At 67.3% G+C, this 18,428-nt stretch overlaps 2 protein-coding genes across 2 annotated transcripts in view; both read right to left on the bottom strand.

Annotated features, from left to right (window-relative positions):
• The window catches only part of SLC12A5 (solute carrier family 12 member 5), a 32,889-nt gene extending 27,547 nt beyond the window's left edge, over positions 1 to 5,342 (bottom strand). Inside the window, exon 1 of the mRNA XM_074605214.1 lies at positions 5,028 to 5,342. Coding sequence (XP_074461315.1) covers positions 5,028 to 5,136 — 109 coding nt within the window. The 5' untranslated portion in view covers positions 5,137 to 5,342. The remainder of the gene's footprint in view (positions 1 to 5,027) is intronic.
• Positions 5,343 to 6,113: 771 nt separating this feature from the next.
• MMP9 (matrix metallopeptidase 9) lies at positions 6,114 to 10,777 on the bottom strand. The gene is made up of 13 exons (XM_074605231.1): positions 10,479 to 10,777; positions 10,018 to 10,256; positions 9,494 to 9,642; positions 9,099 to 9,227; positions 8,843 to 9,016; positions 8,593 to 8,766; positions 8,274 to 8,447; positions 8,001 to 8,156; positions 7,680 to 7,911; positions 7,435 to 7,574; positions 7,171 to 7,321; positions 6,961 to 7,064; positions 6,114 to 6,692 (listed from the first exon to the last, which is right to left on the bottom strand). The coding sequence occupies exons 1-13, from the start codon at positions 10,620 to 10,622 to the stop codon at positions 6,583 to 6,585; spliced, it is 2,076 nt and encodes a 691-aa protein (XP_074461332.1). The 5' UTR covers positions 10,623 to 10,777; the 3' UTR covers positions 6,114 to 6,582.
• Between the last annotated feature and the right edge of the window lie 7,651 nt (positions 10,778 to 18,428).

Raw genomic sequence — 18,428 nt, 5'->3', positions numbered from 1 at the left:
CCCCCTCCCTGCCCAGACCGCGCATGCTGGCCGCAGCAGCTCCGTCCCCTCACCCCCACGTCTCTTGGCCTTGAGCAGGTGCCAGCGTTGGAGCAAGGGGCTGGCCCGCTCCCAAGGGATGGGACAAGCCCCTGCACGCTGCCTGCACAGCCAGGGCTGCAGGCAGGACGCAGTGGGCAGAGCTGCTCTCCCTGACGAGTCCTGGGGGATTTGCAGAGCCCCCCCCACCCCGGAGGCCATGGCCAGGCAGAGGGGCAGCGGGCTGGGGGCCGCGCGGGGGCCAGCCAGCCACGGCAAGTGCCGAGATGATAGTTTTGCGCATGAGGCCGCAGCGCGTGGGCTCGGCACAAGAGGGATTTTCCTGCTAAAACAGATGGGGGGGAGGGAGCACGTGAAAAAACACTAATCCCCTAATCCCTGGATTATGGCTCCATTTCAGGGGCTGGGATTTGCCAGCAGCGCAGGGGGGCTATGCTACCAACTGCATTCGCTTAGGCTACACATGGGGTCCCACCGGCATGGGGCGGGGCACATTGGGGGTGTCCCTGGGGCAGAGCCAGACCGAGGGAGCTCAATCCCCCAGCACAGCACATGAGCGTGATGCCCTGGGGCTGGGGTACGCGGCCCCAGCATGCTGGGAGTGGAGAGGCTTGGCATGGCTTGGGCAGCACCCATGCCCTTGCGCTGCAGGCAAGCACAAGGGCATGGGCAGAGGAGCTGGGGCTGGAGAGAGGCAGACGGCTTTCCCCGAGCATAGTGGGGGGGGATCAGCTGCAAGTGGTCCCCAGGCACAGGCAGGATCCTGGCATGGGGCCAGGCATGGCATCAGTGCCCCACTTAACTGCAAGAGCTGCCCAGGAATGATGAGGGAGAGCTGCACAGCTCCTCTGCCAGGCCAAGGGGTTGGCACAGCACAGCTGGACCATTCCCCTGGACCATCCCCCAACGTCGTCTCTGCCATGCTCCCTGGGATGGAGACTGCTGAGCAGTGGGAAACCCCCAAGAGCCAGAGCCAGGCCAGGACACACAGCATCCCTGCAAACTGTCCTGTGCCACTGCAGACCCCACAGAGCCCCCTGAGCATGGCCCCAGTCCCAGATCCCCTGCACCCACCATGCCACACAGACTCTGGGTGGGGGGAACCGTCCCCACAGCCCTTCCCAGGGCAGGTGTCCCAACAGCCAGCTGCATAGCCCTTGCCTGTCCTGTCACCAGCAGCGGTCAAACCTCCCAGGAGCAAGACACGTGCTGGAGGTGCTGGGAAACCTCCTGAGGGTACAGAGAGGGCAGCCTGGCAGCAGCCTGCCCTGGAGGCAAGGGTGGTCATGCTGCGGAGATGCCGGAGACCATGCTGCACCACCTGCAGCAATCCCCGGGCACCATCGGCAGCCTGCCTCAGCCCACACAGAGGGACTGGGGGGAGTAACAGTGGGGTGCAGAGGGCAGCGTTACACACACAGAGCCAGGGGCTGTGCCGGAGGATTTGCATCATGGTGTGCCCCACACCGCTCTGTCCTGCTGCCCCCATAAGCCCAGGGGCAGCATATCCCACAGCATTTCAGTGGGACAGAGGGGTCTTGCTCATCCCTATCCAGACAGGTCAGGGCCCTGCCACCAGCACCAGGGCAAAAACAGAGCCTGGAGGTGGCACGGGTGCCAGCTCAGACCTGCCACCAGCTCCACTGGCATGGAGGGAGGGATGATATCCCATTGGGCTGCAAGTGGAGCCACAGGGAGTTGGGAGCCGGTGCAGCTGCCCGAGGCCAAGAGCAGAAGGGCGGCAGCGGGGCAGGGCAGGAGGCAGTGGGACAGGGCAGGAGGATGTGAACTCCTGCGTCATGGCAGCCCTGCATCACACGCAGCTGCCGCGGCGTCCCTGGCTGCCCTGCCCAGATGTCTTGCCGGCAGCAGGGCCATGGCATTGGGCGGCCGGGCAGCCCAGCATAGGGATAAGCCGCCGAATCAACCTCCTCCCGCTGGGCCCCGCTCCTGGGCAGAGTGGCCGAGGAGCCCCGGAACAGCCCCATGCCAGCTGCAGCGCCTCGAGGACGCCGGGCTGCCGCAGCTGAGCAAGGGCCAGAGGGCACGGTGACGGCCGAGGAGCGGCTGCACAGCCATCGCCGGCTGCTCCCAAAAGGGTTTGGCACAGCAGCAAGATTAGCCAAGGCTCTGGGGTGTCCTGTGTCCCACATAGCACCCCCTGCTCAGCCCTGGGCTGGGGGAGCTGGGGGGGCTGGGGGAGAGCTGGGGGTCCGCAGCAATGGGGATGGAGGGCAGGGGAGGCTGGGCTTCTGTGCCCCACGCATGGTGCCTTCAGCAGGGGCTGTGGGACCCCTGCCCCGGCACCGCACGGGGGTCCTGCCCCACCTTTGCACCCTGGGCCCCCCACGGTCGCGGCCCCACAGCAGGCTGCTGTTGTGGGCAGCAGCCGCAGGGCCGGGACGCAGCCAGGACTGGTGGAGTCCCCCACCCCTGGGTGCCCACGCCCCGCCCGGGGCCGACCCCCAGCACGGCTGCCCCACACAGCCCCGGCGGGTCTGGGCGAGCGGCTGAACACCCCCCCCCCCCAGCATCGGGAGCCGCCGGCAGGGATGACATCGGGTCCGGTTTCCATGGCAACGAGAGAGGCTCCTTAACCAGTTGGTTGTCATGGTGACTGCCGCCGAGACCGGCTGCCTCGGGACACGGGGGGGGCTCCGCTCCAGGGTTGCCCCGGTGCCGCCCCCGAGCCAGGGCAGCTGCCCCACGGCCATCGCCCCGAGGGGTGGGGGGAGCCCAGCCCCACGGCCAGCGCTCCGTAGGGTCCAGCCCCTCACGGCCGGGTCCCAGGGGAGACCCACCCGATCCCCGGCCCCCCACGCCGCGGGTGCTGGGGGAGACCCCCGTGGGGGCGGCGGGAGCGGCCGGGTCCCCCACCCTGCGGGGCGGGGCCGGACACACCCCCCCGTCGGAGACCGGCCCGTCCCGTCCCGGCGGCGCCCCCTGGCGGCGGCGAGGCCCCGCGCAGCCCCGGCCGCCCCCCGGGGCCCCGCACAGACCCCGCACCGGCGGCGACCGTCCGTCTCCATCCACCCCCGGGCCCAGCCCCGGCTCCGGCCGTGCACCTGCGCCCGGTCCCCGCTGCGGTGGTCTCCCCGCCCGCTGCCCGGCACCGGGAAGGCCCATTCCCAGGACTGCAGAGCCGGCAGGGAGGGGCGGCAGCGAGGCGGCCCCACGGCGCCGGTACGGCGCTGAGAGAGCAGCGTTAGCCCGCCGGGCAGGCTGTCCCGGGCCCGGCCAGCTGGGAGCGAGGCCCCACCGGGGTCTGTGCCGGGACAGACGGTCCCCACGCTGCCCCGGCACCGAGCAGCACAGCCGGCTGCAGCCCCCACCTGCTCCTGCCCCAGGACCCGCTCCAAGATCCCCAGGGCCTCCGTCACTCCTGCACCGCTGCCGGCCCTGCGTGTGACGCTGTGAAGGGCCAGGCATCACAGAGCCCCCGACTGGGACCCCATCCCTCCCTGGTGCCACACGGGCAGCTCTGCCATCCGCAGCCCCACGTCAGCCCTGTGGGCAACCAGCCCCACGGCACCCCCTCTCATCCATCACCCCAGGAGGCTGTATCCACAGCCCCAGGGCCACAGAGCAACACTGGACATGAACTGGGGCAGCTCGGGGGTCTCCAGCACGCTGCCCTGACCCCTCTGCACGCACCCCGCCATGGCTGCGGCTGACCCACGGTGCAGGGTCGGTCCTGGGGCGCCCGCTGGCAGGGCCGCAACGCTGTCTGTCCTCTGCGAGGGCGCAAGGTCACAGCTCAGCTGGGAAGGGACACCGTCCCTGCGCCTCCCCTGCCGCGGCCCCTGCGGCATGCCCACCCCAGCTCCCCCTCAGCCAGGCCCGCTCCTTGCCTGGCCCCCTGTGAGTAGATCAGCCGCCAAGCTGATAAGCCATTCCTGGAGGGCCACGGGCTCCAGCCATGGTTCCGGCACAGGACTGGCTTCTCTGCCCCTGGCGCAGCCCATGGGCCAGGCCCCCACCGCCCCGGAATGCCGTGGGGTGACAAGTGGCCCCGCACTCGCCTGCTGCCGGGTCCAGCCCAGCACCAGCCCACCACAGACGGGATCCCGGGCAGAGGGACCCGGGGGCCAGAGCCCACTTGTGGGGGCACAGCCCGGCCTGGCCATCGCGGCGCCCATCCGGCTGCTCACCGCCTCCCACCAGCGCCCTTCGCTGAGGGTGCAAGGTCACAGCTCCGCGCAGCACGGTGCTGCCATCGGCCGGGTTTCTGGGATCGATACGGCTCCGGTGACAGCGCAGCCCCGCCACCACGTCCCCTGGGCACCGCAAGGCAACGGGGCCTGCCAGCCCGAGCACCTGCACCTACCGCAGCCCAGTGGGCCACCACTGCTGTGGGCCAGCCACAGCCTGCCCTCCCCATGCCCTCGCATGCCCACAGCCCACCCTCCTCCGTGGCTCCCTGAGGAGCAGCGTGCAGCCTTGCACCCCACAGCCGGCCACGATCCCAGCTCCATCCCACTGCTGGTCCCGCACGAACAAGGCCTTGCTCCCACAGACCCTGTGATGGGGATAGGGCAGGGGACCTCCCCGGGGAGTGGGGGCAACCCTGGGCGACAGCGGGGGATGAGGGGCCCTGCCCTGGCAGCCAAGCCCCACTCCCTGCTCCGCACCCCCCGTGCCCTGAGCCCCACATCAGCCCCGCTCCGGGGGTCCTCTCCGTCTCCGAGGGGCCCGGCCGAACAACCCCCGTCCCGAAGTGACTCCACACACCTGCCCGGTGCCCCGACGGCCCTGCCCTGCCCCACGGACCCTGCCCTGGGAACTCTGCCCCCCCTGCCCCTGCCCCGCGGACCCTCTCCACGGACTGCTCCACCGGTTCTGCCCCACACACCCCTCCCCACGGACCCTGCCCCGCCGGACCCTGTCCACGGACTTTGCCCGAGGGACCCTGCCCCACGGAGCCTCCCACGGACCCTGCCCCACGGAACCCCCCCCCCCCGCCCCGCCGGCCGTGCCCCGGCGCTCACCTCTGCCGTCGCGGCCGGGCAGGCTGCCGCCCCCCGCGTCGCGGTCGGGTCGGCGGGTGGCCGCGGGGCCGTGGCGGGGCAGCGCGGTGACGGTGAACCGCCGGCTCATGGCCCCGCCGCCTCCACAAGTGTCTCCGGGCCCCGGCGGCCGCCGAGCGCGGCCCCGCCGGGCGCTGACCGGGGTCCTAGTGCCCGCGGCACCGCCCGCCGCGCCGCCCCCGCGGCTGCAGGGCTGGCACGGCTCGGCTCGGCTCGGCGGGCACGGCCGGCACGGCTCGGCTGGGCACGGTAAAGCTCGGCTCAGCTCGGATCGGATCGGCACAGCGCGGAACGGAACGAAACGGCTCGACGGGACGGATCGCGGGTCGCTCCGCCCCGCCCGACTCCACGCCGCCCCGCAGCCGCCGCCGCACGGGGGGTGCTGGAACGGGACCCCGGCGGGACGGGACGGGGCCGTGCTCTGCCTCCGCCCTGCGCGGAGCCGCGGCCGCTAATTACAGCTAATTACAGCCCCGGGGCTGCGGCCGCCCCACCCTGCCACGGCCCCGGGCAGCCCCCGGAGACGGCCCAGGCCCCGCCGCTGGGCTCCGCGGGCCGGGCCGGGCCGGGCCAGGGCGGCTTTGCGGGGCCAGCACGCTGCAGGAGGGGTGTGGGTCCGGCCTGCAGGCCGGACCCCGGCCACAAGCCGTGTCCCAGCATGTGACAGACACGTGTCCCTCACCACCGGTGGAGAGCTGGGGACACAGGGGAGGGACGGGGGCTGGCAGGGTACTGGGAAGCCAGGGCCTGGGGGGGCTCAGGGGGGCAGGAGGGGCTCTGGAGGGTGAAGGGGCACGGGGGCCTGCAGGTGGTATGAGGCTGGGGATGTTGGGACCAAGGAACATCCTCCTCGGTGGGATCTGATGTCCCTTAGGGATCGAAGAGCCCTCAGCAGAAGGGGGGACTTGGCAGCAGGCCCCCTGCCCACCGCCCCCTTCCCTACCAATGCTGGCACCCCAAACCCTGTGGGAGAACGATGTCTCCGGCCCAGCACCTTGGGGGTTCACCACGCCACGGCCCTGGCTGGCTGATGGAGCACTCGGAGGCTGTGTCCAAAGGATTGTCTTTATTAAAAACGGGCAGATGGATGTTGGCAGAGCGGGCAGTGGGCAGGAACGAGGCAGAGCCCCGCGTCCCTGCCCCGGCCGAGTCCCCAGGCACCAGCTCCCAGCGGAGCCCGGCTCGACCCAGCCCGGGTGGCTCAGCAGAAAGACAAAGTCGTTATAAATCCATGTATGGTTTGCACCAGGCAAACGCCTCTGCACGGCAGAGCCGGTGCTGGCAGGGTGAGAGTCCTGCTTCCCAGCTGGGGCTCCCTGGGCCAGGCAGCTCCCGAGGGGCGACCCCAGGACTCCCTGCCCCTTCCTGCCGGGGAGACAGCAAAGCCCCCACCTCGGTGGGGGCTGCCCCACGGCCGCGAGGCTGTGCGGCCCCTGGTGTCCCAGGGGATCAGGCTGTGAGACAGGAGCCTGGGGGTTGGCAGCGATGGGCAGGGAGCAGCGCGCCAGTTGGGTCCTCAGTGCTGGGGACACTGCAGGATGTCATACTTGACGTAGCCTACCCGGTCCACCTGGTAGCGTGGCGTCATTCTCCAGTAGAAGCTGCCCTGGCAGAAGTGGTACTTGTCTGTGAGAGGAGGGAGGTGGAAGGAGGGTCAGCAGGGAGGAGGACCTGTCCCAGTGGCCTCCCAAGCAATGCAGGCACACAGAAATGTGGCCCCAGCACACAGCCCTCACCAGGTCCTGGCCAGCCCCCCACCACAGGGACCTGCCAGCGCTGATGGCTTGCCCTGCAATGGGGCCATTCCCCACAGTGCAGCCCCTGCCCTGTGCCAGGTGCAGAGGGGCAGCCTGGGGGTGACAGCATGGCCCCCACCCACCAGGTCCACGCTCACCTTGGTAGAGGAAGACATTGCGCGCATCAAGGGGGACACCAGTAAAGACGTCGTCGGTAGCGCGGGGGTAGCCCTTGTCCACCCTCTGGACCTTCACGTCCAGCCTGCGGTGAGAGCAGAGCCGTGCTGAGGGCTGCCGGGAACCCTCCGTCCCAGCCCCTCGTCAGGGGAGCTGGCAGGCCACCCCCACAGCCGCCCGGACCCGCTCACCTCCAGTAGCTCTCCCCACTGAAGAGCAGCACTTTGCCACGGCCCCGCTGTAGGGCCCCCGAGATGCGGCCAGCTTCCTTCCCGATGCCCAGCTTCTCGATCCCCCGGGGACCCAGCATGTTCTTGCCAGAAAACACCCAGAACTGCCGACCTGCAGCCAGGAGAGAGCATGGGCGTCAGCCAGCCCTGAGGGTGCCAAGGCAGGAGCGGGCTCCTCGTGATGCCGGTGGCACCAGGGCTGAGAGCGGCAGGGGCAGAGCTCACCTGCAAAGAAGAAGACCCTCTTGGTGAGCACGTCCTGGAAAGCAGCATCGATGACAGCTGGGAGGCCAGGCCAGGTGTCTGCGATGGAGAAGGCGCCCTGGATGCCTGACTTCCAGAAGGATGAGTGGGTCCAGTATTTCCTGTTGGGGAAGGTCAGCCGTCCTGGTAACTTCAGCCTGGCACAGCCCCATGTCCCCCCAGACCCCCTCACCACCAGGAGAGGAGGTGCCGGGTGCCGCTCTCACCCATCCTTGAAGAAATGCAGCTCCCCGTTGATCTCTGTGATGGCGTCAAAGTTCTTCTCCATGCAGGCATCCCAGCTGGGGTCCACGGGAATGGGCTCAGTTGTGGGCTCTGGCGTCTCCTCCTCCTCCTCCTCCTCAGTGGTGGAGGTGCTGCCAGCCTCGGTGGGCATGGGCTGGGGCTCCTCAGTGGGCATGGGCACAGGGGCGGTGGGCTCCGGGCCAGAGCCACGACCTGGGTGAATACAGGGGAGGGCATGAGGCTGGGGGCTGGCCCACCACCACTGGACCCCTGGCTTGCCTGGCCATGGCACAGCTGCTCACCGTAGAGGTACTGGATGCCTCGGACATCATCCGGGTCCAGCTGGAAGTCCTGGACGTAGCTGTACATGGGGTACATCAGGGCCTCGCGCACGCTGGAGTGGTCCAGCCCCAGCGAGTGCCCGAACTCGTGGGCAGCCACCAGGAAGATGCTGTAACCTGGGGGAAAGCACTGGCCTCAGTGCCTGGTGGGACGGGACACACTGGCCAGGGACCGTGACCCCCATGGGGACCACAGCAGCATGGGCCAGAGGGTGCGTGCAGGGGGTCTGGTACCTCTGTCCGGGCAGAAGCCCCACTTCTTGTCAGTGTCGTAGTTGCTGGTGGTGGCACACCAGAGCTTGCCATCCTGCCGGCCCTGGCTAGTGCAGGAGCTGTAGGACTGCCCCAGGAAGGTGAAGGGGAAAACGCACGGGTCTCCCTGGGAGTTGCCGCCAATCACTGCCGTGTCTGCAACACAAGCATCAGTGGGGCTGGCCCCAGTCCCTAGCCTGGGACAGCCCCGAGACCCCTCGGGTGCCCACCCCTGAGCACCACGGCTGGGGACCAGCCAGCCCACACACCCCCTCCCTACATGCCCTCTCCCCAGTCGCACCTCGGTTGGGGCAGAAGCCATATTTCTTGTCCTGGTCAAAGTTGGCAGTGGTGGCACACCAGCGGTAGCCATCGGAGCGCCCGTCCGTGGTGCAGGTGTTGTAGGAGGTGCCGTCAAAGATGAAGGGGAAGACACAGGGGGATCCATCACTGTTGCCGCCATTGGTGTAGAGGACTGTGGAGTGAGGAGGGGTGAGGATGGCCCCGGGCACCCACAGGGTCATGCAGGGGCTGCAGGTGCCGCTACTCACGCTCGCTGGGGCAGAAGCCATATTTCTTGTCCCGGTCGTAGCTGGCGGTGGTGGCACACCAGGGCAGCCCGTCCGTGCGCCCCTCCGTGATGCACCGGGAGTATGACTGGCCCTCGAAGACGAAGGGGAAGTGGCAGTCGGCCCCGTTGGCGTTCCCATGGCGGGTCTTCACCACTGCTCAGGAGAGGGGCAGGTCAGCAACGGGGCTAGGGTGGGTGCTGTTGGTCCCCCCTGACCTGCCGGACCTTGTCCTTACCTATGCCGGTTCCCAGTGTCCAGAGCTCGTCATCATCGAAGTGGGCATCGCCCTGGATCCCCCGGCCTGGGGGAAAGGCATGGGCCAAGAGCCCGTCCTTGCCGTCGAAGGGGTATCCATCCCCGTGCTCTGCGGGAAAAAGCACCCTCAGTGCCAGCCCCAGCGGAGGAGCCCCCGGCATGCGCACGGACCCCAGGCACATGAGCCCAGCGCACCCCCTGCGTGCCCACATGCACATGTGCCTCTGGGCACATGCAGGAGCAGAGGGACCCCTGGCACAGGGGGACACAGCCTGGGGAGATGCGGGGTGATGGTCCCACGGGCAGGACACATCGACAGCCCTCTCCCCGTGGCTGAGCCGGCTCCCAGCTCCCTGCCTGCCCGCGGGATTTCACCTTGGCTGCCGAACATGATCATGATGTCTGCCTCGCCGCTGTATATCTGGGTGAAGGTGAGGGGGGTCACATCGCTCCACACTTTGAATGCCCGCTTGAAGGCGTCATCGATCACAGCACGGTCCAGGTCAGGGGAGTAGTTCATCACCCTGTCGGGGGGAGGCGTGGGGTCAGCACTGCCATGTCCCAGCTCAGGCTGCAGGAGTGACCCTGCTCCAGGTGCATGGTGGGGACATGCCCCCACCCCGTGAGTGGACAGCAGGACTGGCACGGCCAGGCAGAGCAGCCGGCCACCACCCTGAGGCCAGGGCTCAGATGCTCTCCCGGGCGCCAAGGAGCAGATGCTGCCGCTGTGCTGGCTTGGCTCTGGCCGGGCCGAGACCCAGCTGTGCCAGCAGCATTGGGGCATGGCCGGCAGGCTGGGCTGAGACTGCTGCCCCACCTGAGCCCTCGCACCCATCTCCATCCCCTGGGGACCATCACCCTGTGGGCACGAGGCTCGGTCTCCTGGGGCAGAGACTCACCGGTATGTCAGGTCCATGTGGTCCCACTTGAGGTCCCCCTCGAAGGTGAGGAAGGGTCCCACATCGGGGACGCCGCAGCGGGGGGCTCGCATGGCCTCCAGCGTGCCGGCATCCAGCTCCCCTGTCTCCTGCAGGCCCAGCTGCTTCTGCATCTTGCGCAGCGCCTTGGCCAGGGACACATGCTTGCTGCCCGTCCTCGCCTCCGCCTCCGTGGTGTAGCCGAACCGCAGCAGGTAGCTCTGGGGAGGAAAGGCAGCCGGAGGGGATGAGTGAGGCGGGAGGGGGCTCGGGCAGTCCTGGGCACCACAGACCCCCAAGTGCCAGACCCCATCCTGGGCAGCTCCCAGGGCTCAGGGAGACAGGCAGCCCCCAAGCTCAGCCCGCAGCCCCACGCTGCTGCCCTGGGAGCCCCTCGGGGTGCTGGGTGCCGGGAGGGGGCCGTGGGGCCGTGCTCCCCTCACCTCTGCCAGCTCCAGGTCAGACAGGGTGCTGACCAGCTCCCCCGGGAAGGTGACAACCGCCTGCGGCTTGCTCTGGAGAGGTGCCGCACAGCAGGAGAGGGCCAGCAGCCCCACGGCAAGCGGGGCCAGGAGGATGAGTGCCATGGTGCGGCGGTGGCAGGAAAGCTGTGGCTGTGCCAGGTCCCCGCTGCTCTGCTCTAGGTGCCGCCGGGCTCCTGCTCCTATTTATGGCGTGGGGAGGGCAGTGAGTCACCCTCAGACCCCTCAGCCGCCGACTCACGCTCCCTTCCCCTTCCCACGGTGACGAAACGCACACTCAGGCTCCTCCGTTCCCTGCCTTAACTGTTTCATCACCTTGTTTACTAAACACGCTCGGTCCCGCAGCCATGCAAGGCGTGAGGACGTGTGCGAGGGAGAGCGGTGGGGTGGCTGCGCTTGGGCATGGCACAGCCCAGCTGCCCTGGGGCTGCCCCACACCGGGGTGGCCAGTGGTGTGGGGCATTGCCCTGCCAGCCCCAAGGCCGTGGTGGCAGCAGGGAGAGTAGGAGGCTGCAGAGGCTGAGGGGCTGGCCGGGGGCTGCACCAGCTGACGCTGAGCTCAGCTGGCCGAGGACTGATAGCCAGAGCCATGGGAGCCTCGGTGGGCCCCAGGGCTGCACAGGCAGAGCTGGCAGGAGAGCCCCTGCCCAGAGCCCTGGTGCCTGCAGCCCACCTGCCTGGGAGGTGAACACCAGACCCTCACAGGACGCAGCATCCATCCCCATGTCCCCCACTGCGGCTGCGTCACCCCAGTGGGGCAGAGCATTACTGGCACAGGAGGTCCCCATGGCTCACTGTCCCACCGGTTCCTCTAACCCCAGTCACCAGCAGCCGCCTGGCAGAGCCCCGTGGGACCGGGGGCAGCACCTTCCCAGGAGCAGCTCCATGCCCAGGGATGCTCCAGCCAGTGCCATGGGACATGAGAGTGCCCCATCCTCGCTGCCCACTGCTCCGCAGGGTGCTGCTGACTCAGGTTCCCACCCGGCACAGCATAAACCTCACCATGGGATGGTGTTTTCCGGCTTCTTCCAAAGTGCCGACGCTTGTGGGAACGGGAATGCTGAAGAGGAAAGCAAACAGGGATGAGGAGCGAGAGGAAAACAGATGGCAGAGCAGAGAGAAAGGTGCAGCATCAGCTGCGGGAGGCGGGAGGGCCGGTGCAGCCCAGCGACGCTGCCTGAGACACGTGTCCCAGGACAGGTTCCCCCTTCCCCAGCTCTTCCTAAGCCCGGGCTGCAGCCCTGCAGCCACCCCCGGCTCTGCATCACCCCAGGCTCTGGCTGAGTTACGCTGGAGTCCAGCAAGGCTGGGGGACAGCGAGAGGAGAGGGGCCGCGTTCCCCTGTGCCCTTGCAGAGGAGCTCCGACACCTGCGGGAGGGCTCATCCCTGGGGGAGCATCGCCCGCGCAGGGCAGTCGGGCTCACTGAGGGGGCTCACCCTGGGTGCGGGCTCTGTCCCAGACCCCCTCCCTGCCCAGCCGGGGTCCCACGGCCCCCCTTCCAGCCCAGCCGTGTGCAGGGGAGCTGCCAGGCGGCCAGTGCCGGTGGGATGCAGCTCAGGGCCGGGAAGCGGGGGCTTACAGGCAGCACAAGCCCCACCAGGGAGGAAGCGGCGGTGAGAAATCACAGGGTTGCCTCACTCTCCGCCACAGACCTGCAAGAGCAGACCCTGTTTCCAGGCGGAGGAAGTTGCTCCACAAGCAGCCGCCATCCTGCTCCCCGACGCGACAAACACGTCCGGCCCATGGTGCCCGCACGTAGCCCTCTCCCAGCAGGACGCAGGCCAGGAAGCCCCACAGCCAGGCCACCCCCACCACCTCCCCTCCCCGCTGGGTCCAGCCTGCCGCCCCTCACCCCTGTGCATGGCCCAGCTCTTTGCAAGGCAGGAGCCAATGGTTCCCAGTGCTCCCTGGCTGGCCAGCAGCCAGGGCGAGGACAGGGCTCTGCCGAGGTGTCCTGAGGTCCCCACCACAGCCGACAGCTCCTGGGGTGCACGAGGAGCAGGCACCACTCCATGTCCTCCGTTCTCCAGGCTGCCAGGACCTCAGACCACAGCACAGGGAGCTGGTGCCAGAGCTGGATGCAAAAGCATCCCTGGGAGGATGCACCCCTGGGACAGCATGGTGAAAGGGACATCTGACACCGGCTCCAGGGTGCAGCCAGGGGGGCCAGATCTGTCTCTGGCCTCCCTGGCGCTGTGGCAGATCCCTGGGCCTTTCCCATGCTATTCCCATCCCTCATTTCCGCCGCATGCAGGAGCCGCAGCTCCCACAGCCTGGGCACGCCGCCACGGCACCGCCCGCACCGCACCGCATCGCCTGCGGCACCCCCGAGGGCAGAGCCATGGCACAGCAGAGCAGAGCAGCACTGGCCAGGACAGGGCTTGGAGGAGAACGGGGGCTTGGAGCAAGCGATGGCAGGAGGAGCTGAGAGCCGGGACCCTGCACACCGCGCAGCCCATCCCGGCAAGCCCACACTTGCCCGGCCCTGGCTGGCTTTGGGGTGCACCGGTGGGTCCGTGGATAATGGCCCTGAGCATCCTCGAGCTGGTCAGCTGGATTCCCAGCGAGGGGCTGCTGGCCACAGCTCTGCCCCCGTCCCGGCCTCTCCCACTGACTCACAGCCCTGCTCGCCAGCTTCCTCCTGGCACCAGCCCGGGGGATTTTCTGGTGACTCTCTGGAGGCTCCGCAGGGAGCAGGGGCAGGGCCAGGGCAGCAGGGATTCCCCCATGTCTGGCATCACCCGCAGCCTCAGAGCTGGGCAGGGGAACTCCACAGGGATGGGATCGGTGCTGCCAACACCAACCCAGAAGACAGCCCCAGCCCCAGCCCCATGCGGGGACAGGCCGGGGAGCCGGGGCGAGGCACGGGTCCCTCGGCACGGGCACAGGAGGGGGATGCTTGGGGCAGCCACTGTCGCTGGTGGGAGCGGAGGGTGGTGGGGATCCCGGGCAGCGCAGCAGGCAGAAGGGGGCTTTTGGCTGCCAGGGACCCCAAGAGCATCTGGGTGCTGTGCCGAGCCCGTGTCTGGGCACTGTTTACATCAAGAGCCCCCATAAGGACAAAGGATATGGAAAAACCCACACGGACATCCTCCATCCCAGCCAGCTGCCCGAGCCACGAGGCTGCCTGTCACCACCGCCACCACCAAAAGGGGAAGGAACAGCCACCACAGCCCCTTCCCACGCCCTTAGTCATGGCCACCCTCATGCACACATGGCGAGACCCCCATGGGAAATGGGACCGGGACCCCAGCTGGTGCCGGACACCTGCCTGAATCCCTGCCAGTGGGGAGGCAGCAGCCCGGCTCGGGGCAGAAGCTGACGGGACACGTAGGTCTCCAGCTGGGAGGTGCTGGCTGGGCCAGCGACGAGGTTTGGGGGGGCTGGATGGAGCCAGGCTGGGACCCTCCCCAGCACAGGCAAGTGGGTGGGGGCCAGCTGGGGAGGGAGCCTGGCACCAGTCATCCAGGGGAGAGGTCTGACAGCCGGAGCCGTGAGCCGTGGGGTGCACCAAGGCGGCAAATGTGGTGGGAGAGCCGAGGAGCCGGGGGTCAAAGCATATCTGGCTGCCACAGTCGCAGCCTCACACCTGGGAGCCCAAAGATCCATGCAGGAGACAGGGGGGACGTGGGAATGAAGGGCAGGTCCAGGCTTCTGGACGGCATCAGACGCCCTCCTGGCACGAGGGGCTGGGCAGGAGCGTGGCAGAGGGGAAGCGGGGCGGGAGGGAGTCAGCATCTTGTGCGGGTGAGACAGCGCCGGGTCGAGGAGAACACAGCGCCAGTCGCCACGAGGAAGCACGGCCCGTGCAGAGGGCAGGGAGCTGCTCAGACCTCTCAGCCACCACACACAGTGCCAGCCACACGGCCACTGTGGCAGAGCCGCATTCCCTGGCCAGCGAGCAGGGCACTGGTGTGTGCCCCCAGCCAAGCCGTGCAGCCGCAGCTGCCAGCCCCATCACCCCAAACCCCGAGTCCAGCCCTGATCCCATCCCATGGGCTCTGTGGCACCCTGTGCCCACGGGGCAGAGCTGCCACCTGCACGCCAGCTGCCCTGGTCAGTGCCAGCCTGCCGTATGGCATGGTGTCCCGGGCACGGGGACACTTGGCACAGGAGTGAGACTGAAGGCAGCGGGAGCATCTTTGCGTCAGAGGCTTGGAAGCCCCATTGCTCCTGCTCAAGGGCTCCAGACAGAAACAACATTCCTGCACACGCTTCCCATATCTGCTGCCCCGACATTGGGACGCGTGTGGGCTGGAATTGCATCCTCCAGCTGGGGCCAGGACCCTTCTTGGCAAACCACGCTGCATGCCACAGCCCCGCAGCACTTCCAGCCCCAGCACCGCCAGTCCCCGCCTGTCCGATGCTCTGATGATACACCTGCTTTTCTCCCTGCCCATCCCTGCCAGACCCTGCCTGTCCCTTGCCCCACCTGGGGAACTCCCCACCCCCTCAACACCAGTTTCTTGCGAATCCTTTGCCCCTGTTTGCCTGGGACGGAGGCAGCATCCTGCCCCCCAGCCCTGCCAACCCCCCAGCCCCAGTGCTGCTGCTCTCCGCAGCCTCTCGTCTGGGCGAGGATGACGCAGCGGGTGTCAGCCGGGCGGATCACCACCACCCTGCAGGCACTGAAACTGGCAGCACTGCAGTTTCATCACTCAGCAGCACCGATCCCAGCTGCAAACCGCACATGACGGATCCCCCCTCCCAACCGTCACACCGGCTCCAGCCACCCAGGTGGGTGGCACAGTCACCTCCCTGCATCAGGCTGGGACATCCCCCTTCCATGCCTTCCCCAGACCCTTTGCACCCTCTGTTCGGGTCCCATAGGGATGCTGGAGCAAGGAATCTTCCACCCAGTGCTCTGCTCTTCCAGGCACCGGGGCCGGTGGCAGGCACAGCCTGTGCCGAGGCAGCCGGGCAGCCTCCCTGCTGGACACAGCCATCCCAATACCGGGAGGGGACCCAGCACCTCCCCGACCCCCGCACAGAGCTGTCACCGTGCAGCACAACCCCTGCGCTCACCAGTGCCGTGGATGGAGAGGAAACCACGCTCCCGTCTGCTGGGAAGCCCTTGAGGTGGGAAATCCAGGAAGGGTTCAAAGAAGTCAACCTCTGGCAGAGGCCTCTGAAAGCGCCTTGGTATTCAATCCGGAGGGAAAACAGCCCAGACTGTCCCATCTGCTGGAGAGTGGCATGAAGGTGTCCCCAGGGCCATAGGAAAGGAATGCAAGAGCTCAAAACACCATGGGGCTCTTGTTGTGCTTCGTGACTTGCTTTGCTGTTTACTCATTCCCCATCCCTTGAACCTTGTCCCATCTCAGCTTTTGCCTCTGGATTTGACCAACTTTTGTTTTACCAAAGTTTCTCTACCTGCCAGGAGCGGGAGTGCAGTGCGTTCAGACACATGAGACCCTGGCTCCCATGGGCTGCACGAGGCAGCGCTGACACTTTGTCACCTGTGGTGGCTTTGGGAAGGTGTGCCCACTGGCAGCCCTGCTGCTGTCATCCCCTCAGCCACCCGGGGATGTCCCTTCTGGGGTGATCTGCAGGATCAGGCCCACGGAGGCCACCTCCTGCACCCCATAGGGGTAAGGCAGGGTCTGGAAGGGGAGCTGGGCAGGACGGGGCTGGGTGGCCGCAGGCTCCTCGGGTCACAGCTGCTGCATGGGACCGTCAGCCGGCACGGCACGGCACGGGTGGGCAGCGCTTTGTTCCCCGGCGGTGAGATGGGCACAGCAGCTGCCTGCTAAAATGGGAAGAGCAGCAATTGTGACAATGACGATGAACCTGTCCGGCATGCGAAGGGGACAATGCGGCGCCAGGAACCCGCTGGCTGTCAGCAATGAAGCAGCTCAGGAATAAGAAGCGGGGGTTTGTAGAAGGTGAAATATGGGCAAAACTGGTTGTATTTAATTGTAAACTACAAGAAGCAGAAGGAAGAGTGGTAGATGCAACATGCTCAGATTTCAGTAAAACATTTGACAACTGTTCTAACGCTTGCTGCCAAATTAATTCAGAGTGGCTCAGTTGTCAACACAGGCATATGGACAAAACCCAGGCAGCCCAGGGAACGGCAAACGGCCTGGCCGCCAGCCGGGGAGCTGCCAGGGCTGCGCGACCCATGGGGCCTTTTAAAACCTCTTCTGCAGGCATCAGTGCCACGGGAGGGGAGGAAGGCAGCTGCCAGGCTGTGGGAGCACTGGGGATGGAGAAAGCTGCCGCGCTGCCAGGGGAGGAGAAGGGCTGGAGAGCAGCGGGGTGAGAGACACCAGCCCTTCGGGAGCTGCCGTGCCCCAGGCACCAAGGCTGCGTTCAAACACACGTGACAGAGAGCAGCCCTGGAGCCCACTTGCTCAGCCCCGGGGTCTGGAGACCCCCTTCCGTGTGGCAAAGGTGACGGGGGACCGACCAGACCAATGCTGCACCGGTCACTGCCCGGTGGGGCTCAGGACCGCCGCGGTGTGATAGCCGAGGGGTCCTTCCAGCCTCCGAGGGGGTCCGGCCACGGGCAGGGCTGTGGGGCTGGTGTAGGCTGGGACCCCCCCCACCGCAGCACCGGGGTACCAAGCTCCCCCACTCCATGGGTGCTCGGCAGGGCAAAGCCCTGTGCAGGCGATGAGCACAGGCGATGGGAACGACCCAGCACAGCGCGTGTTCAAGGCTCTGGGGCCCTGCTACACACACAGCTCTCCTGCCCACCTTGTTTATTTTACTTATATTTCAGTAATTTGCTGATTACCCTTTTTTAACTGACCAGCAGTGATGAATCAGCAGCACAGGAGAGGCTGGAAGCCGGCGGCCTTGGACCGTGGCTCTGAGGTCTCAGGTTCTCGGAAGGAAGCCACAGGATCCCTCCAAAAGGGGAAAAAAAACAACCAGCAGCGGCAGCAGCACTTCTGGCAGGCGAGGAGGGGCCAGGCAGGGCCGCAGTCGCGGCTGTTTGCATTTCAGCAGCTCCAAACACATCCTGGAAAGGCCATCAATGGTCTGGAAGCCCTAGGGGAACAGCAGCCATGGCTCCGACCCAGGTGCAAGACGGGACACACGGGACAGGCAGCGTACGGCACAGCTCAGCACAGCCGTCACTTCAGCCTGTGCGCGGGACAGCAGGCACCGATGGCCCAGGAGGCAACGGGATACAAGGAGGACACCATGGCCCCCTCAGACGGGCAGGAGCACCCAGCAGAACGGTAGCAGGGATGCCGGCAGGGAGCTGGGCTCCGTCCAGAGCCAGCCCGGCCACCCAGCACCGCCTCACCCCGAGGAGAGCCCCTCCATACCCACAGCGCAGACACCGGCAGCACCTCCCGTCCCGGCCGGGCTTGGCAGAGGCAGGGCCAGCGAGTCACCTCCTGCCAAAGGGATCTCGTGAGGATATAAGTGGCCTCGCCACGGGCTTTCGTTGGCTCCTCCAAGCCCCTGGGGAGCAGCTGGGAGCGGCTCCTGCCTGTCTCGGGAGCGCCCTGCCTGAGCCCAAGGGTGGCATTACGGCTGAGGCCATGGGTTCAGCCGCAGCCTCGGTGGCCACAGAAGACGAAGCATTATCGTGTGACGTTCCCACCCGTGCCAGTGCCCTGGGAAGCGGAGATCCCTGCAGAAGCAGCCAGCACTGGAGGGAGGCTGCTCCCCACAGAAGCACTGGTGGCCCAGCAAGCCCCAGGCACAAGGCAGAGGGGACGGAGCCGTGCCTGGCAGGAAGCTATCCCGGCTTGCTGCCATCCCAGCATACAGCAATCCCCCAGGAGAGCCCCAGGCGCCTTCTTTGGGAGCCGCTGTTGCTGGGAAGGAGCTGAGTGGTGAAGCAATCTGGTGTGAAGAAAAACCCATTTCCTGCAGCAAGGGCTGTTTTGCTCAATGTTTTACAAAATGTGCTGATGCAACTGCCCTTCCCAGGTGGGATATGAAT

The sequence above is a fragment of the Larus michahellis genome, chromosome 12 (genome assembly GCF_964199755.1).
Source record: "Larus michahellis chromosome 12, bLarMic1.1, whole genome shotgun sequence".
Lineage (NCBI taxonomy): Eukaryota > Metazoa > Chordata > Aves > Charadriiformes > Laridae > Larus > Larus michahellis.
This window is presented reverse-complemented; position numbering and strand designations above follow the sequence as displayed.

Bases quoted from the DNA above. Each gene is read 5' to 3' on its own strand.
- MMP9 (XM_074605231.1), bottom strand. From the start codon at position 10,622: ATGGCACTCATCCTCCTGGCCCCGCTTGCCGTGGGGCTGCTGGCCCTC. The intron at 7,912-8,000 runs GTGAGCAGCTGT...GTATTCACCCAG, and splicing joins AGGCATCCAGTACCTCTACG to GTCGTGGCTCTGGCCCGGAG. The intron at 7,575-7,679 runs GTGAGAGCGGCA...CTTCCCCAACAG, and splicing joins CTGCATTTCTTCAAGGATGG to GAAATACTGGACCCACTCAT.